Source organism: Felis catus, chromosome E2 (genome assembly GCF_018350175.1).
Source record: "Felis catus isolate Fca126 chromosome E2, F.catus_Fca126_mat1.0, whole genome shotgun sequence".
NCBI lineage: Eukaryota > Metazoa > Chordata > Mammalia > Carnivora > Felidae > Felis > Felis catus.
In genome coordinates, this window is record NC_058382.1 from 27,746,657 (window position 1) to 27,771,592 (window position 24,936).

Consider the following 24,936-nt stretch of genomic DNA (forward strand, 5'->3'; position numbering starts at 1 on the left):
ACAAAGGCAAGATCCCGCCAGCCGGCGGACAGGAACGAGGCTGGCAAAGGTGCCAGCCTTCACGCAGCCCCAGCCCTGTAATTAGGGCCCACAGGTCACTCTGGCCACAGCTGAACAAACCAGGGTGTAATTAACTTTCCACCCGGCTTTTTACACAGCAGCATTTCACCTTCGCCAGAAAAGGCGGGTCTGCCTTTCTGAAGGGGCTAGGGAAACACTCCTCAGTCCCAGTCCTCAGGAAGTGGGGGGCAGCCAAAGGGGGAGCAGCAAAATTAACCCACAGGGAGCACATTTTTTTGCTGTTGTTATTTGAACAAACCCCTCCCCATCTTTTTTTTTTTTTTTTTTTTTTCAGTTGAGCATTCAAAAAAGCTATTTCTGTCTGGAATTTAGGTGGAAATTGCTCACTGTCCCCAGTTTATGTTCTCTCCATGAGCTCTTTGGACCTCAAGTCTTAAATCAAGCTCTGTAACCTTCAGCAAGAACCTGTAACCCTCTGAGCCTCAGCTGCCCAATGTGTAAAATGGGGATGAATGGTTAAAAAAAAAAAAAAGGGATCTCCATGCTGGGACTGTTATGAGGACTACATGGAATCATTCCTTGATCCAATAAGCACATATTAAGCACTACTGTGTGCCAGGCACTGGGCTAGTACATGACTCTTGTCCTTAGGAAGCTGAACAGTAGTGCAGGAGACCAGCAATAAACACATTAAAAACTATGACAGAGGGGCACCTTGGTGGTTCAGTCGGTTTAGCCTCTGGCTCTTGAGTTTGGCTCAGGTCATGATCTCCCACGTCGGGCTCTGCACAGAGTCAGCTCGGGATTCCCTCTCTCCCCCTCTCTCTGCCCCTCCCCCCCTCAAAAATAAATTAATTGAGTAAAAAAAAAAAACTACTGCAGAATAACTCCTGAATCTGACCAGTGTTGTGCACTGTCAGGGGTGGGGCTTCAGGGAGAGCAATCAGGGAGGCTGCAGCCCAGACTTGGAGCCCTGGGGGGCAGCAGGGACCCCATGTGCTTCAAGAATGCCTCTCTGTGCTCAGTGAGGAGCATGGTCTGAGTCACAGACCAGGAAATGGCACCTGTAGCCAAGAAACCAATGCTCAGCTCCAACCTGGTCCTACAGGCAATTTCTATAATGGATCAAGTGCCCAGACAGGCCCAGAATTGGAAGCCTCAGTCCTTCTCAAGAGACTCCATCTGCCTCTCCATACCTATGATGAAAACCCAAACTCCACCAGTGATGCCTATAGCAAAGAGGGTAGGGATCTCCAGAAGCCATCAGGTGCTCTGGCCCCGGGGACCTGCCACATTCCAGGACTGGCACAGTGCACACCCCTGCTGACAGCCCAGTCCTGTCACAAGGAAGAGCATCCCTATGAAAGTCAGATCTAAAACATTACAACAGCACAGATCCAGCACCCAAATGTCCTCGGGCAGTCAGCCTCATTAATTTGGGCCAAAGCAGCAGTCAGTCTAAATCACAGAGTATCCTTAAAAGGTAGTATTTGTACCAGAAAGCCGTAAAACATTCCACCTGAATCCAGACTGAAGGTCCACAGCTGACCTGCTTCAATGAGCACATAAAAAATTGGAATCAGCCCCTGGGTAAATCAAACCTCTCATACCTGCTTCCATGGTGCCCCAGGAAGTTCCCAGAGATACTTTCTAAAGCAATTGAAGTCCTCTGGGCTTCTAGAAGATGATGAAAAACACCTGCCTGCAACCGTTTATAGGGTCCAAACGTGCTTGGCCAACACTTCACAAACTGGGTCAACGTAAACTTCGGCTCACTCCCTGTTCTGACATCATTCAAGTTAGTAGGGCCTGAAGTAATGGAGACTTTCTATCATCAGTGCAGACAGCCACCAAACGCTCTGGACATTTCCTCATCTGTTGCCTACAAATGATGCTCCGTGAGGAACAGGCAAGCCCATCACAGGCATCAAGTCAGCCTTTGTGAACTCTGTTGTAAAATCCTAGTCTCCTGGCAGACTGGTCTAAATCTATTATTTTTGTAGTATATAGACACAGTACCAGGAACCCAAGTTTTATCTGCCTGAATGCTATGTTAAAAAAAGAGGGATTCCCCTACCCCTCACCCCCAAAACAGGGATAATGGAGAAGATCATGTCCCAGCATGGAAATCCATTCAGAAAATGTTCGGTAACAAATGCAGAATACAAAGTGGCAAGTGCCCCCGACGCCAAGCCCATGAACATAAGTCACCCTGTGGGCAGGGTCTGGGGGGGAGCAAGCAGGAATCAGTACTTGGGGTGTAAGCATCAGCAGAGAGGATGGCTCTTTGCTGATCTCACTTCGTGTCATAAGGATGCAGTGTTTGATGCCTTGTGGGTTTAAGGCTGGTTTCTCCTTGGACACAAATGAGAGACAATGAGGCAGAAAGATGGAGAGAAAGAGGGAGACAGAAAGAGATCTAGGTTCTTTTTTTTTTTTAATTTTTTTTATTAAGTTTATTTATTTATTTTGAGAGAGAGAAAGAGAGAGTGAGGGGGGAAGGGGTGGAGAGAGAATCCCAAGCAGGCTCCGCACTGTCAGCACAGAGCCCGATGGGGGCTCAACTGATGAACCGTGAGATCACGACCTGAGCTGAAACTGAGTCAGACGTTTAACCAACTGAACCACCCAGGCACCCTGAGGTCTGGGTTCTTGAAGTTCATGCTTCAACAGCCTCTCCTGGTCCCAGCAGAGCCTCTCCTGCTAAGGGACAATGGAGAGGGTGCCTTCTCAAGTTCCAGGATCTCTGCAAGTGAGGGTTCTTCGGTGCAGAATTCCAGGGGCCTGCTCTCCCTATGAATGCCACCAACGGCATCCTGGCAAGAGGCCCTCCCACCTTCCATGGTGAATTCACAGCCCCCTCAGAAAATCTCCAAACCTCAGCTACTCTCCCAGATTCTGATGGAACAAGTCACTGCCCCACCCCCACCCCAACATCCACAGAAAGACACAGAAAGAGCCAAGAGGCCACCCTGCTAAAGCAGTTTTCAAGAAGAACCACACTCAAGACGCTCCCCCCAAATCCCTCCACCCACTCCACCGCGCCAGACAGACCTGCTTGGCGAGGGGTGTGCAGTCTCCAGGTTCCAGGAGTAACAGCCCTCTTGCAGACAGAACATGAGTGGGGACGAGTGTTGTTCACACCCAAGGCCTAATTCCAGTTCCAGGAGGAGAGGACAGCGGGATTGACAGGTGGCGCTGCCCTTAGGCCCCAAATTCACAAAAGCAGAGAGCGCCCCACCTTCCCTCCAAACAAGACTTGTTTGCTCCCTCAGAAACATCTGCCCAGCACCCAGAGCCCGCCCAGCCTCAGCAGAGCGTGGCCATCTCTGAAATGGTCTTTGTTGTCTGTTGAGGGTCCACCTTTCCCTCCAGGATGACAGAGTGGCCACGCTGCCTACCTGCGTCGTCGTCCCTAGTACAGCGACTAAAAGACCAATGATGAGCATCCAGCAGACCCGTGAGTCTAGCCTGGGAGGACCTGCTACCACATTTTGGGCCAGTTCAAGCTTTTAAAGCAGAAGCCAATTTTCACACATCTTCTGCTAAAGCCCAATATATAAAAGACTTTTTAACGTGGACAGCTCTGGCTGGGGTGGGTGTCAGAGCCCCCCTCGGTCAGACAGGCCCCAATACCCACCCCAGGAGCTCCAGAAACCTCTCTGGGGATGCAGTGGGAAACCACTGCAGCTCAGAGACTGTGCAGGTGGCCTAGAGAGGGACTCGCTTTGAAAAATATGCCCACAATTCCCAGTGATTGATCCTGTCACTGGGTAATCCTCAGAACCTAAGACCTGGGGGAAAATCGTTCCTCACATATTTCTTCCACATCGGGGAGACTCTCCCAGACTGGGTCACACCTTACTGGGCGGTAATGAATTTCTCAGGGATGCTATTAGGCAAGGTCGTTTCCCATACTCTTTTAAGGAATTTCTGACTCCCTTCCAATGCTCCGGGGCTTGGGGATATTCCTGGCTCCCGCGTCCCCATGGAGGTCGTTAGCGGGGTCCTGTTCGGAAGCAGGCAGGAGTATCGGTGGCCATCTGCAGCATCAGTAAAGATGGCTGAAGACCCTGTAGACAGAGCTACTGTGATGTCAGCCCATGTGAGGCTACGGAGAGAAGAGACAGCCATCGGGAAAAGAATCCTGCCCAGGACCGAAGCACAATTAGCTACTATTTCTAGCACAGACCCCCGATACACAGCCTCGAAGCCTCACATTCGTCCTCTTCCTCCTAGAAACACCACCATTCTCAGGTGTGGAGAGAGACAAGAGTACCTCCTTGGTTCTGAAGAATGGAGTAGTGCCCGGGATGGCCTCAGTCCACGAGCCACAGAGACTCCACGAAGCAGCACTCTGCAGGGGTCCGCAGGGGGGCCTCAGGGGCCCCACATCAATGCTAATTGAGACCCACGTGTTCTTTTACACTTAGCAAATAAAGACAATCACTTTTAATTAGAAGATCAATTAATTGATTGTTTTCAAAGTCAGTGACAATATTTCATCCTCGTATAGTTAACATCCCACCTCAGTTCTTGGCTAAATCAAGAAATACACAGGCATCTGTTGTTTTCTCAAGGATGAGAGTACACAGCCCAGGGTCCCAGAGAGGTCCTGGCTCAGCCACCAACTCACTAGCTGACCTCCATCAGTCACCTTTCCCTCTCAGTGCCTCAGTATTCTCCCTCAGGAAATGAGGGCACTGAAAAGCCAACCCCATACATCCCTTCCAATTCTGATTCTGAGCTTCTAAGTTGGCCATCACCTCTGCCTATGGTTGAAATACCACAAGTTCCAAATGACTGGCATTTGGTTTGCTTAGCCCCAAAAAGTCCAAAACTGTAAGAGTCCTCTTGGGTCCACTGTTTTTGGGATCTATTCCCTCCAGAGGTTGAGAACGAGGGACTTGGTCTAATCAAGGCTGTGCAGGTACAGGAGTCACTAGAGGGAAAGTCATAGCTCCCCAAACACTTGGCTTTCAAACTTCTACGAAGGCATGAAAAGTAGAGGAAGCAAGAATTTTGAGTCCCAACGTACTTCCTACCAACGAATTTCCCCCCCAAAACAGGTGACAGGCCCCCTTTGGAATACTGTCTGAGATTTTTAGTTCCTTTCCCCCACAAACCAGCATCCAAAGTGTTTCATCAGCATGCATGGTGGAGAGAGATGCCAGGGATAGCTATGTAAGGAACACAGATGCTCTGGAATCCTTGCTCAGGGCCTGGAAATACGTGAACCCCCTACCCCTGGAGTATGGCTGCCACACCCCCATGCAATCCACATGCCCCCATTGTCCCACTCCATCCACCCACATGACCCAGACACACAGACACACATGATGCATGAGGTCTTAAATAGCTCCTGCAAAACTGTGGCCTTGGCCATCTTCTCTGAGGCTGCCACAACACAGGAACCAGGGCCACAGTCTTGGCTGACTACAGGTTTGACAGGACAGATCCCAGCCACCCCCGTCCTCCTCAGAGAAGCAGGAGGCCAAACAAAGAGGTGGAACCAGATGCCTTTCTGCCTGTGCAGACATTCTGCCCATTGGCCTTTGAAATTCTCCCTGTCCCATACAAGCCCTGCCTCAGAGCACACTCCTTCACGCAGCTTTCCACACTTAAGCTACTTAACTTTGCACTAACAACCTCTTAATTGCTGGGTTTCTAAAAGGCCTTCCAGAAATCCAGGGTGCAGGCTGCACCCACTCTTGGCCCATATTCTATAGACTGTAGTTTGGGGAAGCAGAGACAGGGTGTCTCCACCAAATTCCTGCCTGCCAGAAAGCTGTTGCTTTTATTTTTAATTTTATTTAAAAGGCGGATACAGGGTACCCAAGGCACCACAATAAAATGACATTAACTGTAAAATTACATTATTAATTCTTTAATCTCACTCGAGGCTTCAAGCTGTTGCTATGTCCAATTATCCGTATAACCACCTGTCAGAATCCCAGTGTTATTTAGCATTACCTCCAGGACAGCGGTGGGCCCGGTGGTCCGTCAGGTCCGCCAGACACTCAAAGTCCTGCTGACAGTGATCGCAGGTGTAAATTGACTCCTCCTCCACGTCTTCATCGTCCTCATTTCTCTCCTCTTGACTTGTCACGCTGTTCCTGTCTTCCAGCGCACGGCTGGTTTTCCGATCACACTCTGGCTCTCCTTCCAGGCCTCCTGCCAACAGGAAGAATACAGTCCATGTCAGCTGACGGGGCCTTGGGAAGGGGTCTTAAAAGGATCGCCCAGCATTTATTAAGATACGTTTAATTACTCTACCTCCCAGGGTCCATTATTCTTGACGCCTCTCAGTATATTAATATATGGGGGGTTTTGTAGCATGTGGTGCCATAATTCTCAACTAGATTCTTTAATTTTTGGTGCAAATCTTCTAGGGGGACATCCTGTCATCTTCCTCTGTGCACGGATGCTGGGGGTCATGACCTGTCGCAGAGGTGAAGACGCCTTAGCGTTTTGTCTCCTGAAAACCCAATTCTCTTATACACTCCTCCAGAGCCTTCATCAGCTGCTCCTAACGCGCCTGAGCTTTTAGTCTCTCCCAAAGCCTTGCAATTTAAAGCAAGAGAGATCCCTTAGCCAAGTTCACCTTCCACACAGCATGCCTCCCAATGCGGGGATAGTGGCTCGGTTCTTTGCAAAGAGGTCCTGATTCTGGAATCAAGGAAGCACATGTGTTTGTGAGACCACAGATAGTCACATCACAAGCTAAAATGTATCTGAGCCCTCACCCGTGCCCCATGATAGGCCTAGACAGTGAGAACCAGCTTTGGAATCACCAACCAATGTCTTTACTTACTTATTTTTTTATGTTTATATTTTGAGAGAGACAGAGAACATTTTCACACACAAGCGGGGGAGGGGCAGAGAGGGGGCAGGGAACAGATGATCCAAAGCAGGGTCCTCACTGACAGCAGACAGCCCGATGAGGGGCTCAAACCTGGGAACAGCGAGATCGTCACCTGAGCCGAAGTCGAACGCTCAGCTGACTGAGCCACCTAGGTGCCCCCCCCTCCGCACCCTGGCCAGTTTCTTTAAAATAAACTGCCTAGGGGCGCCTGGGTGGCTCAGTCGGTTAAGTGGCCGACTTCGGCTCAGGTCATGATCTCATGGTCTGTGAGTTCGAGCCCCACGTCAGGCTCTGTGCTGACGGCCCAGAGCCTGGATGGAGCCTGTTTCAGATTCTGTGTCTCCCTCTCTCTGACCCTCCCCTGTTCAAACTCTGTCTCTCCCTGTCTCAAAAATAAATAAAAACCATTAAAAAAAATTTTTTTAAATAAAATAAACTGCCTATTCTGCACTTAGCACTGTGCAAATGGCTAAACCGTACAGAAAAGTGAGTTAATGATCATGATAATGTGATGCGTTTCATTTCCTGTAGTGCCACACTTTTTCAAAGCCCTAACTCCATATGCATAGCCCCAATTCACAGTCTCTCCCATCCTACAGCTAAAAGCGGGCTCAAGCAATCATGTGGTCCTGCCCACAGACAGGGACAGGCTTTTTATCCCCATGTCATAGGTATGGCACCTGGCCTCCAGCCAGGGGAGCGCAAAATCCCCAGCACCCTACAGATGTTTAACTCCTAGACATCCTAACTCCTGTCTAGTGCACTTCCCCGCACAGCCGGGGAAAATGGAGCACGGCCTCAATCTGAGAGATTAATAGGGCACATCAAGAACTTGTAAATCAAAGCGCAAAAAAAGCATGGTAAATATAACACACAGAATGTATCAGTAATCTCAGTAAGTGTCAGTGGATTAAACTTCCTCATTCAAGTACAAAGACTCGAACTGGAAAATCAAAGCATGTGTTATCCCTTCCACGGTCTGTCCTGGAAAACAATCTACCCATCCAGATTTGATGGGTAGCACCGATTTGAATTAAAGAGAGAAATCTCTGTTATGTGTAAAGACATTGATGCAAACACATACGCAGATGCAAAGATGTGCGTGTGCCCGCATGGGTGCACACGTGCATGTAGCACATAACACTGCAGTTACAGAGAAAGCCTTCAGCACACAACCTTTAAACCCCCGAGGACTAGTCGCCAAAGCCAGAAAGAGAAACGAAGCAAAGAATGCATTCGATTCGAGGTGGAAGCCACAGTCCTATAAATATTTCAATTTAGAACCAGATAATGTTATAAGGGCTCTATTTCTCCCATCTGCACAAAATGCGCACTTCCAAAAGCACCCGACATCAAGAACCTGTGAACACAAATCAGCTCATTGGAGAGCCAGCTGCCGCCTTCCGTGGCGGGGAACGTGGCCTGACACGCTGCTCGCAACTGCTCGGAGGCAGTAAAAATCAATGTTTCCATTTGTGGCCCATCAAAACATCTCTCTTCTTACCAATTAAGGGATGTACAATTTTTTGGTTCTTTTATTATCAGAACATGCCAACTCCCGGCAATACGGAAATCCCATTAAAAGCCAGGCAGCATATTTATCTCAGGAAATCTGATCGGCCGCTGCGGTGGCAACAAGAAATAGAAAGCAAAGAAATGAAAAATATCATTTGGAGCCTTCAATATTATAAGTCATCACACAACCACAGTTACACAGTCAAGCGCCCGTCTCTGAAATTCCTAGTTTACAGTCTCTTTCCTTAAAAAAAAAATGTTCTGAAGGGGGGGAAAAAGAGAACTATCACTCTAGCTTTATCTATCACACCAACTCTCCAGATAGTTAAGTTACATTCGGCACCACACTTGTGCTACTTTACTTAACACACAATTTAATAGACATATTTAATTTTTTTTTTTTTGCCATATTTACTTGGCAGCACTTCCCATAATAGCTCATCTAATCCACAACTGGAGCCACAAACATTACAATGCATTTGATCTCTTTAAATCTGGTACATCCTGTTGACTCAGTAGTAGATAAATCAGAATGTCAACTCTTAGGTTTTTATAAGGCAAAAACCCATAAAGTCATCCAAGAGTATAAATCTGTTTTAAGGAACTGTCACCTCCCCTGCCACTGTCTACTAATGGAAAGGCAAGGTGGCCGCTCACAAAGGGGCAGGGGAGGGGAGGCGGGAAGAGGTGGGGGGCCCCATCCCCTACGTCCCACGGGGTCACAAGGGCCAGCCAGCCTGCCCCTCAGGAAGCCAGAGAGGAAAGATGATGGCCTGAAGAAGTTGGGGAGCAGGACCCCCCTGAAGACCCAGTCCTGAAGGGTCCCTCTGCTGTGTCAGCAGATTCAGGACCTCAAAACAGGAAGCCTTCCATCCGCCTTGGGCTTTACTCCCTGTGAGACACTTTCATTGCCCGCAGTCTCTGAACCTCACACTAGGGGAAGAGAGTAAATGATGCTATTTTTCCACGTGCAGATGAGGAAACAGAGGCTCTGAGGGGTCATCCAAAGCCATGCAGGGGATTGAACCTACAAGTTCTCGTGTTAAGCAGCACGCCCTTCCCCCAGACCCAGGGCCTGTCAGAGCCCTAAGCTCTCTAAGGCCCAGGAGGGGAAGAGAACAGAGAGCTCTGAGGAGGGCCCGGCCTCTCTGGAGCACTCTTGGGGTCTTCTCATTCCTGGGCACTCTCAGTGCAGCTACTCAGGAAGCCCTGGGGATCGAATGAATGGGCCTTCCCCCCTCCACTGACCCAGCTCTAGCTGGTCAGGGGTGGCCCTGCCTGTCCCGTGTCCTGTCTCCATCCAGTCCCAGAGGCCCCGTGAGTCCTTGCCTGAGCGAGCAAGGAGAAGGCAGAGCTCAGAGGCCACCACTAGCCCTGGGTCCCCAACCCAAGCGCTGCCTTAAGTTTCTGACACTGTGATCTCAGTGTCTGCACCTGAACTACAGGTGACCCACTGGTCACTCCAACCAGCCCGGCTGGAGGAAGCAAAGTCAGCAGGCCGAGGAATGCATTCTCCAGGGAGCCCTCGGGGGCTGGGAAAGACTTCCAGGAAACGGGCCCTGGAAGTCTTGACTTCCTCCTGGGGGCCACCTGGAGCAATCAGAAGCCATGCTGGGAAGGCCCTCGCTGAGCTGAGCAGTTGTGAATAGGGCCCTCTCCTTGAGGGTCACCGAGCTCTAGACTCTCCCCCTCTTGACAAAGCTCCCCACCTCCCCAGCCTCACACACCCCTCTGGACAATTCATAGCCTAGTTGTTTTCAGATGTGCGCACCTGCCTTTTGGCCAGGAGTCCAAGAGCAGCTAGCGTTTACAGAGCACTTGCTGCGTGCCAGGAACCTTCTGGAAGGACACTGGTGCAAAGCAAGGCCACCAGCGGTAGGTTTCAAATACAGTTGGTTCTGACTCTCTAACAGCTCTGCTACACGGTCTCCCCACAGTAGACACTCCATGAAAACAATGTTGAGGTATCTGTAAACCCTTCAAAATCCCATGTGGGGTCCTTGTCCCAGCCCCGAAGGTCCAGGGAAAGTTCTTCCGGCCTCGCGACTTACCACTTATGTCGCGGCCACACAGACCTTCTTTCAAGCCCTCGAACTGCAAGTTTGTTCTGCCAAGGGTTTCACGCTCCCGTTCCCACGTGACTCCTCCCCTGCCTAACAGGGCTCCCTGCAACCCCGAGCACCAATGTCACATGGGTGACACTCCTTCCCCATAGGGCCCTTCCCTTTGCCACCAGTGTGCTTGGCACAATGTTCACTCATGCTTTTGTAGGTTAATTTTTTTTTTAATTTTAATGCTTATTTATGTTTGAGAAAGAAAGAGAGAGAGAGAGACAAGGCACAAGCAGGGAAAGGGCAGAGAGAGAGAGGAAGACACAGAATCAGAATCCAAAGCAGGCTCCAGGCTCTGAGCTATCAGCACAAAGCCCGACACGGGGCTCAAACTCACGAACCGTGAGATCATGACCTGAGCCAAAGTTGGACACTTAACTGACTGGGCCACCCAGCGCCCCTGTAGGTTAGCTTTTTTCCTCCCTGCGGCTCCCCGCATTTTCACACAGACATCAGCAACACCTTGCATCTCTTGTGCTCTTCTGTATTGAGACCCCACACTCACCCATCAAGAAGAGGGGTCTAGGGGCACCTGAGTGGCTCAGTTGGTTTAAGAGTCGTATAGTCTCACAGTTCATGAGTTCAAGCCCTGCATCGGGCTCTGTGCTGACAGCTCAGAGCCTGGAGCCTGCTTTGGATTCTGTGTCTCCTGCTTTGGATTCTGTGTCTCCTTCTCTCTCTGTCCCTCCCCCAATGGTGCGCTCTTGCTCGCTCTCGCTCTCTCTCTCTCTCAAAAATAAATAAACATTATAAAAATTAAAAAAAAAAAAAGAAGAGGGGTCTAATTCCTGTCCACAATGGCCCTGTTGGGCTGGCTGGCTGCAGTAATTCCCTTGATATTAGAATGTAACGGAAGGAGCTCCTGAGTGGCTCAGTCGGCTGAGCGTTGGACTCTTGATTTCAGCTCAGGTCATGATCCCAGAGTCATGGGATCGAGCTCCACATCAGGCTCTGTGCTGATTGTGGAATCTGCTTAAGGGTCTCTCATTCTCCCTCTACCCCTTCTCCCCAACTCATATGCTCACTCTCTCTCTCTCTCTCTCTCTCTCTCTCTCTCTCAAATAGGAAATAAAGAGAATGCAATGGAAGAATGTTCTGGGATATCTGAGGCTAGTTCAGAAGGACTGCACTTCCACAGAGTCTCCTGATCTCTTGGGACACTACCAGGTAGAACCCAGCTGCCATACCATGGGAAGCCCATGCCAGAGAGAGAGTGCAGGTGCTCCAGTGGACAGCCCCAGAGGAGCTCCCAGCTGCCAGCCATGGAGAGCACCAGCTTGGACATCCAACCCCGACGAGCCTTCAGAAGCCAGCAGACTCAACTCACTTGGCAACTACACAAGAAATGCCAAGTGAGACCACCAACCGACTCCACTCAGCCCACAGAGCTGTGTGAAATAGGAATGGTTGCTTTAGGCCACTGAGTTTGGGGGTGGTTTGTCACAGAGCAATAGACAGCTGGAATGCTCCCCTACCAGACCACAAGCTCCATGAGGGCAGGAGCTCGGTCGGTGCTCAGTACTGTCTCCCCAGCCCCTGGTACAGACAGACACATGGCAGGGGGCTCAGTGAACGGTCAATGAATGAACAAATTGGTTTCAAAGAAACATGTCTCTGAACATCAATATGGCGATGATAAGTATTATTAGGTTGAACCACATGAAGTTGCCATCTTCCTAGGTCAAAGAAGTCGACTATTGTCCACCTCAAATGGTTCCACCTAAAATACGATGGGGCCACTCTGTCCTGCCAGCTTCTTCCTCACCTAGACTGGTGGACCCCGCATCTGTATACCTCATAGTCCCTGAGCCCAAGATATGGGTTTGGGGAGCTTTCTATGAGCAAAGAGAGGCAGTAACAAAACCCTGTGGATTCACTACTGTTCATTAGAAAGCAAAAATAAAACCTTTTTTTAAAAAAGGTGGGGGGGAGGGGGGGGACCCTGGCTGGCTCAGTTGGTAAAACGTGTGACTCTTGATCTCAGAATTATGGGTTTGAGCCCCACACTGGGTGTGGAGATTACTCTAAAAACTAAACTAAAAGCTTTAAAAAAAAGAAAGAAAGGGAAGAAAGTGGTGAATTGTCCCACCCCAGGCCTAAGCAGCCTCACTGAGCCATTGCCCATGAGAAAAGACTTTCAAGGTGATTACACATGAGGGACAGCGGGCCCTGCAGAAAGGGTGTGCAGCAAGAGATGCTTGGCAAGAAAAGTGGCCTCACATCCTCTTGAGGGAAGAGGTGGCTGAAACCTAGCCAGGGATGCAGGGAGGTGACCCCGCCCACCCCTGCGCCCGCCCCCACACCCTGACTGATACCACAGTGGGAGCACTTGCTGGCACTGTTCTATGTTCACAGCCCATGCCCTCCTCACGGTCACCCTGTGCAAAAGGCACAGTTGATGTCCCCACTCTGCGGATGGGGAGGCCAAGGCTCAGGACTACACACGAGCTGTAACACTGGGAAGCGCAGAGGCTGAACTCAAGCCCAGGTCTCCTGACTACAGATCTCGACTCTTAACCACTGCACAGGAAGGCAAAAGGGGAATGCCTGTGAAAGAAAGGGCTGAGCAAGGGACAGCTGGCTGAGCCCAGTGCCAGGAAAAAGGAGAGGGGATCAACCCCGGGGTGGGGGAGGCTGCCCCACAGGCTGCCAGGTCTGGGAACTGAGCATTTCCTACCTTCTCAGCGAGGCTTCTGGAGCTCATGAGTCAGGGCTGGCGGGGCCTCACCACTCCCAAGGGCCAGCTGAGACAGGCTTAGTCTGAGAACACCAGTGAGGGTCTCCTCCCTCTGGCCCCGGCCCCCAGCCAGCAGGAGAGCCAGCAGGGACCGCAGTGAGAAGGCTGTCCCTTCTCTTCCTGGGAGGGACCATGGGGATCAGCCAGCAGGGAGCCCTGGGCACCCCTGAGAACCGACCAAGGACCACCGGGGGTCCCACTTCTGGGGCCCCAGTGCTGAGGACCTGCCCAGGGGAGGCAGGAAGCCAGGAGACGCCCCATAAGCCCAGGATAGACAGAACAAGGGCAGAGCTTGAAAGGCGAGAGATACACCAGGGCCAACGATCACACACATTGATTCATTCTTCATTCCTCCAACAAATATGTACTGAGGATCTACTTAGTGCCAGGCGCAACATACACTGATCTGCTAAAACATACAGGGCGCTCCATGGTCTCATTCACCTTGAGAGCCTCAAAGCCCCTACAAGGCCCATACAGAAGGATGCTCAACAAATTCGGGGCTGGTGAATGAGTGAATACATGAGGCAATGAATGTCAAAAGGGAGGTGTAAGTGGCAGGTGGCGGCAGCCTCAGCCAGCGCCAGTTAGGGACCCAGGTCCCAGTCTTAGCTCCAGTACACCCACCACGCCCCCTGAGTGACCTTGAGCAAGTCCCTTCCCCTGTCTGACACTGATTCCTTATTGTCTGTAAAGAGCCTCATCGTGACAGCCGTGACAGGTGGGGGCGAGGCTCGCCCCGAATGGACGGCCACGGATGTAAGGACTGTGCACCCGGTTAGACACCAGATCCACATGAGGCCAGGAGCCCTGCGGGTGGAGCCCAGAGGCAGCTGCGGCCGCGCAGGCGGGAAGAGACAAGGGTGCAGGGGAGCAGAGAGCAAAGTGAAAGCCAGGAACGGTGCCGGGGGACAGTGGGGATGCAGCCAAGCCAGCCCCTGGAGGGCCGGGGTCTGGGGAACGCCTCCCCCACTCCTCATCTCCTCTCCCAAGCAGACTTGGATGGGAGGTGGCCACATCCACCTCCGCAGAAATCAGAAGCGCCAGACAGTGAACTCTAGGCGCGTCCAGGGCTGGACTGGAGAGCCCGGCTGTACGGGAAGCTCGGGGAACGGCAGTGCACAGGAGTCCAGAGGGGCTGACGGAGCCAAGTTGCTGCAATAAAGGCGGTCATCAAGCAACGACACGCACCAGCAGCAGACAGCTGGAGTCACGTTCCAGGGACCGTCAGGATGACAGACAAAGAACGGAAAAGAATCTCAGACTGTGGAGCCAGCCTGTCTGGGTTCAAATCCGCATGCCACCACTTAACAGCTGGGGGACCTTGGACGAGTCACTTACCCTCTCTGAGAAAAATTGTAGAAAGTTAAAGTATTTTAATGAGGTAATAATAAGCCCGATACCTAGCCTGCAGGCCTTTTTGAGAAAAGCGTAACCACAATGACTATCTTATTTCTGCTGTTATCACTCATCCAAACCAATGCGTGCAGCATCGTGACTTCCGCAAGAGTTGGAGATACTGTTCCACAAAGAAAGCTCTGGCGGACCCTCACAGGCTCCTGAGGATGGAGAATGTCCATGCACTATGCCTACCTGAAGGCACGAAAATGTCCATACAGACAAGAAAATCCCCTGCACCAGGAGAAGAAAGTCCTGGGCTCAAGTCCAGGCTCCCCCCTTCCACGCCCTGTGACCCTGACTAAGTGACAAGCCCACCTCCTCCAGGAAACAGCGTGACCTCTGCCGGGGGTCTGTCTCGGCCAAGCCCCCGGGCAGACGGTGTAGACATGCTTACTTTATAGCTCACAAGCCAGTTTTCCTGCGCTCTCCCCCTGAATGTAGTCGGGGGGCTCCCCATAGAATTCATAGCCAGGAAGGTGTCTACCATTTCCAAAGCGTTTTTCCTAGAGCAGCATTTTTCTTTAATAGAGAACGCATACTCCGTCCTAACAGCCTGCCTATTTCCTAAAAAAAGGGTTTTACTAGCAGCGTGTTCCCGAGGGCCAGAGTGGGAGGGAGCACTTCCAGAACCTGGGCGCTAGGTCAAACCCCTGGCTTAACCTCAGCTCGGCGTCTGGGCTCTGCCTATAGAGAAGGACACGGCTCTGTGAGCACTTTCGCATGCACGCCTGGGCTGGTGGTATGGAGGACGGGAGGGGCCGGGCCGGGGCTGGGCAAGGAGCCTGCCAACCCCAATTAGACACTCTGCTTGTGCATCCATTGCTGGCCCCAAATTCCACGAGGCAGCCACTATTTATCTTCAGATTTAAAATATCTGCAGTGCAGGCAGCAGGGTAACATTTAACACTCAGCCTAAAGGGTCCCCTTGGCAGCAGACCTGTAGGCAAATATTTTAACACATAATTTGCTGTCCAAGTTCCGTTTCTTAAATAAGGAAACAACTTCCGGATGGCTGGGGGGAGGGGGGCGGGGGTGCCTGTTGCTCCCCTGTCAGCGCTGATGGCTCTGTGAATGGAATCGCAAAGCCATGGTCAGTCAGCCGCTGAACTTGACCTGGGCTGCATCACACAAGCCTCACTAGGATGCTCCGCCCTGGCTGATGATCCAGGACGGGGTACAGGGTCTCCCTCTCCACAGGCCCACGGCTGACCGCAGAAATGACTGAATCTTCCAGAGGATGTCTCTTTAGTTGTCAGGAATTCTAGAACTGAGCCCAAAATGATAAGCAGCACAGAGGATGGCAATCCCTTCCGTCAGACCAGACCTTCTAATTCATTTGTACCCCTTACCCATGGCCCCACAGGGGAGATGTTACCATTACACCTATTTTACAGAGGTCAAAACTGAGGCTCAAACAGGTGAGACAGCTTACCCACTCTCCCCATCACTCAGCCCATGAATGGACCAAAGCTCACAACTCCAGTGCCCTCTACTGTCCTACAGATGAGTAGATCAGGTGGGGAGGCTGGGACAGACAGACACCCACCCAAGGGGGTGGCCCCTGCTCAAATCCTCTACATGGTCACCATATGGAAAAGTGAGGCCTGGTACAGATACATCAGCTGACTTCTTTTTTTTTTTTTTTAAGTTTATTTATTTATTTATTTTGTTAAAAAATTTTTTTTAATGTTTATTTATTTTTGAAAGGGACAGAGTGCAAGCTGGGGAGGGCAGAGAGAGAAGGCAACACAGAATCCGGAGCAGGCTCCAGGCTCTGAGCTGTCAGCACAGAGCCAGACGCAGGGCTTGAACCCACGAACTGTGAGATCATGACCTGAGCTGAAGTTAGACGCTTAACCAACTTAGCCACCAGGCACCCCATTGTTTATTTATTTATTTTGAGAGAGAGACAGACAGACAGAAAGAGAATATGCACACACACACACACACACACACACACACACGAGAAGGGCAGAAAGAAAGAATCCCAAACAGGCTCTGCATGGTCAGCTCAGAGGCCAACTCAGGGCTCAAACTTGCAAACCCTGAGATCATGACCTGAGCTGAAATCAAGAGTCAGATGCCCAACCGACTGAACCACTCAGGTGCCCCGACTTTCTTTTTCAAAGAACAAAATCCAGGGGCACTGGGTGGCTCAGTCAGTTAAATGTCCGACTCTTGACTTCAGCTCAGGTCGTGATCTCACAGTTCTTGGGTTCAAGCCCCACATCGGGCTCTGTGCTGACCGTGTGGAGCCTGCTTGGGATTCTCTCTCCCTCTCTCTGTGTCCCTCCCCTGCTCACTCTCCTCTCTCTCTCTCTCTCTCTCTCTCTCTCTCAAAATAAAGAAGGAAATCCATATTTTTATGTGAAATCTCTGGATTTTTAAATGCTGACTTCAAGTTTTAAGAAGTACAACAGAGACAAAACAATAGACCTTGGAGGACTGGATGCGGGGTGGGGGCCAGGGTGGGGGAGGGGGGTCCTTGCCATGAAGCACGCCCAGCAGGAACCATAGACACACTGAGCCCAGGGCAATCTGCTCGTTCCTCACCAGACAGAAAGGTTAGCTGGGCAGTGATAGAAGTATGAAAGTGTCCCTTCTTTGGAAACTTAGAACGTGCGTTCAAATCCACTCCTGTGTGACCTCGACTGCTTACATTTCTGGGCCTCTCTTACCTCACCTAGAAAATGAGGATGATATCACCTCCCCCTGCTCAGGCGGCCCCAGGTCCCTGCCACCTGGGCCCCAAGAGCTGGAACACAAATGCTCCACACATCAAGTCAGTCAACAGACATTTCCTGAGTACCTACTACGTGTCAGCGGCTATTCTAGGTGCTACACACACATCAAAGAACAAAAGCAGAGCTGTTTAACAGGGTGAGGCTGACATTCCATCACAAGCACCTTGCCCTTTACGGGGAAATGCCTACAGAACGGATGCACGACTACCCTCCCGGAGGGTGTTCAACTGCTGAGCCCAACCCCAGAGGCAGAGAGAGAGGCCGTGGATGCCCCCCAGCCCCAACTCCCAACTACAATGGGTAAGGAAGGAGCAGAAAGAAAAGATGGTAGGGAAGGAGGGAACGAGAGAGGGGTGGAGCAGGAAGGGGAGAAAAAGCAATCACAAACACCCTCACCGAAAGGGGGGAAGAAATTATATTTTTGCAGCGAGTCGTTAACGGTGTCACTCCTCTGAGTCTCAGCATCTTAATAAAATGGATCTCGCCGCACGCAGTAATGAAGAGCAGCCGGACAAAGCCACCCTGGAACCATGAAAATTGTGTGCTGCTACCTCCTCGTGACCTCCTGAGGCTGTGACCACTCTGCCCTCTCCTTGCTGTCACATTTTGTCTCTGACGGCCATTGGGAGGGAGGGGATGGAGAAGTGGGGCCAGAGGTAGGCAGGGGAGGGAGGGCGGCAGGGCAGCGTGGGGAGCTCGGTAAATCCAGCTAATTTGTGGCCACCGTGGCCTAGTGTTCCTAATTGCTCCCGAGCCTGGAGCGGGACTCAAGGCAAGGATGCTGGGGCACAAATCACCCCCTGGGGGCCGCAGCAGAAAGAGGAGTCCCTTGCGGGGGAGGGGAGGGGGCAGGGAAAGGCTGTGTACCCCAAAGCCAGGACCAGCGGCCAGGCTGAGCAAGTGATTCAGGGTCAAAGGCAAAAACACAAGCGGTACAGACAGAGCCCAGAGCCCTGGGGCCACACCGAGGTCACTGGGGGATCCCAGCAAGTCGCACCGTCCCTGGAGCAAAGCTGCTCTCATCTGTAAACTAAGGCATGGACCGTGGAGCAGTCATTTTCAAAACAGCGCACCTTAGTGACTCATCACTGTGCCAGGGGCAGACCCGAGGGCAGAACTCTGACGCGATCAAAGAAGCCCGCTCTTTCCGCCTTGGACCCGGGGACCCCACAGAACGGTGCTCTCTGGGAGGAGTCCCACTGTAAAACCAGAACATGTGCAAAAAGTTCACCCAGTGATTCCTCCTCACTGTCCACGTCCCAACTCAGTGAACCTTCACCCCCATGCGATCAGCCACCCATAAGCTCGGGGCGCTCCCTGGGCACCTCCCCTTCCTGCTCTGATCACAACAGCCATGGCCCTTTCTTTGCAGGCCATCTGACCGTCTCCTGTGCCAGTGAGCAGACCCCAAGCGGGCAGGGCCAACACCAGTCTTGCTCATCTTGCTCCCCCTTCCCCCACCCAGCACCCAGCACAGGGGCCGGCACATGGCAGGCGTTCAATACATATTTGTGGAGTGGACCAGTGAACAGCACCACCTGGAAAGGCCCTTCCTAATCTAACCCTCAGAGATCCAGCCACAGGTCTGTGCATCTCTGGGGAGGGTTGAAAACGGGCACAAAGCCAGGAACAGGCCCCTGATCCTACCCACCAGCCCAGAATGCAGGGGGCAGCAAGGATTCCCTGCCCTGGGTCTTCAGGGGCTGCCCTCCCAGGCTCCCAGGCTGCTATTGTAACCCAGAAGCTGCTGCTCCCCTCCCCAGTGACCCTCCCACTCCAAGCCTCCCATCCGGCCCCGGGAGGCCAGGAGCCACAGTGGAAAGGCTGTGGAAAGCCTTTAAAAATTAACAAGTTTCTGGGCATGGAGACAGCCTGGTGTGCAGTGCGTTCCAGGGAATACCGAAGTGGCGCCTGGAGAACAGGGAGCGTGTCTGATGGAGTGGTTCTCACCATGTTGTTGCTACTGAGGGAGAAGCCAAATGGTGGCAATGCTCGGCTGGCAAGCAGCAGGTTCCCACTGAACCCCCCGTTCAGGCCCCCCACTCCTCCAGGGGCCCATGCGAGCAGCGGGCTTCTTCAGGAGACCAGTGGGTCCCTCCCCGCTTAACCTCATCCACTTGCTAAGGCCTGCCGGCTTTCCACGGATCTCCCTCGGGCCCACAAAAGGGTGTCGAGTGCCACAAGTGGACCGCAAGACATTCCAGAAGTCTCCAGGAAAACCGGATCCTAAGACAGCTGATAGGACAAAGCCAATGGCCCACACAACACGTTTGAGGGGCCTCAGCATGAATATAGCTAACCCTCAGGCAGGGAGTCCCCCCGACTCAGAAGATGGATTTAAGCGGGCAGTGCACGGGGCCCACACCCGCCAAGGAGAGCGAGGCCTGCCTGGTGCCTGGGACTCGCAGAGAAACCTTCCCACACAATGAGGAACGGAGACCTGGAGAGAATTAACCACAGAGCAAAGGTCAAGTGGGCAGCGCAAAGGAAACTTCCAGACCCACCCCAGGGGCCCGGCTGGCTCCTCCGCCATGGCCAATATCCGCGTGATCTATATGCACACGCACACCCGCACCCCATCACCACCCCCCGCTCCTCCTCAAACTGTCACTTAACTCGGATTTCAAACTGCTTGCGATGTTCTTTAGTCAACATGAAGCAGAAACCTTTTATTAAATGCTGCTAATTTTTTATTGATCACACTGTGAATCATTTCATTTTCCATTACCGCAAATGTCTCCTATCAGGGCTCCACGATTACGCCGCTTTATTCCGTCTCCAGCAACTTGTCACTTTTTATCAGTTTTCAGTTTCAGTATTGCTCGAAAATTAGCAAGCGGGCTCTCTGTATCATTACTGCTTTTGTTTAAAAAAATTTTTTTTCCATACAGGAAAGGTTATTATACTTGGAATAAATATACATGAATCAAATTCCAATGAAATTCCTCCCTGACTCTAACCAATTTTAGCATTAGCTTTTATAATTTTTTTAGGTTTATTTCCACGGGAAGACTGTTCATAATTATTGCTCGTGCTCTCCCAAAACACTTATGTTACTAAAGTGTGAAATGTCTTCTAACACAAAGACAGATCTCTGGGAAGTAATTACAGAAATGCATTCAGGGGCAATAATTCTATATTAGCCGTCAGCAGCAGACATCCTCTGAAAGGCACTTGTTATGAAGGAATTATTTGTGTTACCACTGAAGGCATGGCAGGCAAGCCCAAACTGAAAGGCTGCGTCGGACCAGAAACATGGGCTTCCTCATCAAGGGTCAAATTAAGTTTAAATCATTACCTTGAAGCCAAGCAAACGCGTACCTGACTGTCTATTGTGGAGACGTTTTTGAGACGCACTCAAGCACAACGTGGTCTTCCCGTTCCCAGCGTGGTGCAATTACCCTGAGTCTCAAAAGGATTCTGCCAGGAGCTTGTCACAATAGGGAGAGAGGAGGTGGCAGGGCGTCTATTAAATGCTAACTCATGTCACCAAACAGAATTTTCAAGAATTATAAATTGCTGAGATGCCTCGCAGCTGACCCCCTCGCGTTAAGAAGAGCCCAGAATATTATCAGGAAAGCGCAAGAATTTGCATCAAAGGCAGGAAAGGACTTTCTGTGGGGAGCCCAGGGGGCTGTAGCTGAGGGGACAGGGACCCAGTGGACTATCCCTCGCCCCGTGGAAGGTACAAGTAGGGGTCTGGGCAGCAATACCAGCTCCATCTGGGGCAGAGAAACAGCCTACGATAAGGACAGATGGAAGCAGCAGTGGAGGGGACTAAGGAGATGCCTCCATGGTTGTCTGAGTTTTGTCCCTAAATCTCGGCATGACCTTGGGCCAGTCCAGTCACCTCCCCTCACTGAGCCTCAGTTTCCCCACCTGTAACAACATCCTGCATCGACATTGTGTGGGGGGTATTAGATGAACAATTGGAAACAAAGAAGGTGCAGCATGGGGAGCCTGGGTGGCTCAGTGGGTTAAGCTCAGGTCATGATCTCGTGGTTCCTGAGTTCGAGCCCTGCATCAGGTTCAGCGCTGACAGTACTGGAGCCTGCTTGGGATTTTCTCTCTCTCTCTCTCTCTCTCTCTCTCTGCCCCTCCCCTGTTCTCTCTCTCTCAAAATAAATAAATGAACTTTAAAAAATTTCTGATTAAAAAAACAAAGAAGGTGCAGCATTAGCCCCTCCTGTTCCAGGCGAGATGCTCCCACCTGTAAAATGGCAGGGTTGATTCTAGGAGCCATTGAAGGAACCACCTGGCCTCTGAGAGCTGGGAGAAAGCTTCAGGAGAAGAGCAGAGTATCTCCCCAGGTTCAGTGGGCCCCAGGGACACATCAGGGGGTGTACGGAGACCCTTACAAGCCTCAGTGTCCCACCTCTAAAAAGCTCACGCAGATCACTGCCCTGGGTGGTACTCATAGATCAAACAGTCAGACAGAGACATGGGGCTCTTTAATCTGCTCACTTACTGTTGTTTCCAGAGACTGGTACTTTCTAAGGCAGCTCAGGGCAAAAGGCCACTTGCTCTCATGGCACAGGGCCAGGCTACCCTGGGCAGTGCCAGCAGTTAGCCATCCCACCCCAGACCACGCACACTTACCTTCCCAGGGGCAGCCTTCCCATCACCCTTTGGGGCTCACTGGGGGCTGGCCCCACCCCCAAGCTCCAGGATCAGGCCCATGGACCCAGACCTGGCCAATCAAGGATGGACACGTGACCCAAGAGGGGCTACTGAGACAACAGAACGTGACAGAATCTTCTAGAACCACAGGGAAAGAAGTTACCCAAAGTGACAGCAGAGAGAGCAGAGCTGATGGATGGACGGGAAGGGGACAAAAGGTGTGTGAGCCATGCCCTTTGACCCACTCATTCATTCCACATCAAGGTTTCTATGCTAGAAACTTCTGTATCTAAGTTCACTGTGAGGATAGCCACCTCAGAATGATTTATAGCAGCTGAAAGAATTAGACAGCATCTACATTTCCATGGAGGAGATGGAAAAGTGTAGAACATTCATGGAGTGGACTCCATGCCACAATTAAAACTGTGAAGAGATGTGTTTCCCTCTCTCTCTATCCCTCTCTTACTCGCACTCTGTTTCTCTCTCTCAAAGATAAATTAACATTAAAAAAATTTTTTTAGACCTGTGAAGATGGCCACGTGTATCAACAAGGATTAATCTTCCAAACATGATGTCAAGAGAAAGAAAAAAACGAGCTGCTAAAGATAAACTATGATAATACCATAAAATACAGCAATGTTCATAGAAAGTTTAAAATGTGAGCCAACAGCATCTATGCATCATTTACCTGTATTTCAAGAAGAAAAACATGCAGGGAAGTGGTAAATGGCCAAGCCCTGGATGGAGGGAAAAGACTAATGGGGAGCCCCGTTGGGGACTGGTGTCTGTCCCCCAAACAGAAGGGTACATTCCGGGTGGTCATTATTATCTTTTACATACCCGTAATACTGTTTAATTAAAAAAAAACTATTGCCGGGGCACCTGAGTGTCTCAGTTGGTTAAGCGTCTGACTCTGGATTTTGGCTCAGGTCATGATCCCAGGGCCATGGGATTGAGCCCTGCATTGGGCTCCGCACTGACCGTATGGAACATGCTTGGGACTCTCTCTCTCCCCCTCTTTCTGCTCCTCGCCCGCTTGCAAGCACACGCTCGCGCTCTCTCTCTCTTTCTCAAAATAAATAAATAAACTTTAAAAAAAAACTATTGCTGAACCACTAAAAACTTCTAAGTGATAAAAAAAATTTAAAGGACAGATATGGTGAATGGATTGGAGAATTTTAGGCAGAGAAGCCTCCTGAGAAAGGAGTCGATGCCATCCACAGTTTTTGCAGAATCTAACATCCAAGGGATTGTTTCCAGGTCACTTGGCGAGTCAGTGCCAGAGCTGCGGCTGGTCCTCAGGTCTGTTGGTCTGTTGGTCCTACCTCAGTCCTCTGCTCCTTCCCTACACTCAGTGTGATGAGGGGGTGGAGGGAGTTTCCAGCTTGAGCAAATAATGGCATGTAAGGACTTGGTTGTACCGGGGCAGAAATTTCTGTCTTGCTCCCTGTGGAATCCCAGCACCTAGACCAGTGCCTGGCACACAGTAGGTGCTCAACAACTATTTGCTAAGTGAATGAATGAATGAATGAATGAGACTGGGATGAATGAAAGTCATGCACAACCATTCCTTAAAGTAGACCCTCTTGGACAAGACCCCTTTACAGGGCAACAACAAGTTAGTCATTTTTAAACAAATAAAGATTTTCCACCTTCATGTCAAAAAAAAAAAAAAAAAAAAAACCAATGCTCCAACTTTGACTTCTCACCAATTTTCTGACCCTCCTATGGGTAGGCTGAGATTGTGAGTCACGGCTGAGTCTGGAAAACCACCTTTGGGGAGATGAGAATGGAAAACAGTCTAATTTAAGGAGGAGGCAGGTACTGCCTAAAATGCATCCCTGGCCCCCTTCCATGAGCACACATCGAATGGAAAAAATTACTCGAAGTCTCTCTATAGGAGAGCGTCTGATGGCTGGGCCGACCAAAAGGAGCGGGTTGCTAAGAAATCACACCAGGCAATGTCAGATGATCACTGCCACAGTCAAGATATGGTCAGGGTCAGAGTTCAAAACAGTTTCTGGAAATCTTTCCAGCGAAGCCCCTTTTCTGTGCAGGAAGAAGAGAAAAAGAAGCCATCTTGTCGGGCATCCACTGTGACCTCTACCCTATGAGGTAGGTACTATTACCAGCCTCAGTTACAGATGGGAAAACTGAGGCCCAGAGAGAGGAAGGTCACACAGCTAGAGGGGGGCAGAGCAGGGATTCTGATTTCCAAGAGTCAGGTGCTCCATCTGGGCATGGACAGTCTTTCCTGGGATACTGGCTTCTGAGCTCCTCTGGGTTCAGCACTCTAGTGCTTTTTGCACTAGAACAGTGCAAGTCTATGCCACGGCTTGACCACAGCCTGCAGCCTTTCCACACGGACGATGCCGAATTTCCATAGGGTCCAGGTGCTGCTGTCCAAGTTCCATGGCATTAAATTAAGAGATGAGGGGGCACCTGGGTGACTCAGTCGGTTAAACGTTCAACTTCGGCTTAGGGCATAATCTCACGGTTCGTGAGTCCGAGCCCTGCATCGGGCTCTGTCAGCACGAGCCCACTTGCTTTGGACCCTCTGTCTCCCTCTCTCTGCCCCTTCCCCACTCCTTCTCTCTCTCTCTCTCTCTCTCTCTGTCACACACACACACACACACACACACACACACACACACACACACACTAAAAATTTTTAATTAAAAAAAAATTAAGAGACAAGGCAGGTGGATTGTCACCTCCTTTTTAAGCCAAGGCACAGCCCAGCAGGGTGACCAGCAGCAGTTAGATCCACCAAAGGCATGGGCCCCAGGGAGTGGGGTCCCACAGAGACCCCAAGGTGGAGGAAGGAAAGACCAGGGCAGGCCAGAGATGCCTAAGCCAGGACTCTGCCCAGACTTCGAACAGGAACCCATACTTCCTGACCTTGGGGCTAATGCCAGGCAG

The 24,936-nt window shown here is 51.0% G+C and overlaps 1 protein-coding gene across 3 annotated transcripts in view; it reads right to left on the bottom strand.

Moving 5' to 3' along the window:
* ZNF423 (zinc finger protein 423) overlaps positions 1–24,936 on the bottom strand; it is a 333,481-nt gene that overhangs the window by 213,953 nt on the left and 94,592 nt on the right. For all 3 annotated transcript variants that reach the window (XM_003998016.5, XM_023245565.2, XR_006590643.1), the window contains exon 3: positions 5,995–6,195. In XM_003998016.5, coding sequence (XP_003998065.2) covers positions 5,995–6,195 — 201 coding nt within the window. The remainder of the gene's footprint in view (positions 1–5,994; positions 6,196–24,936) is intronic.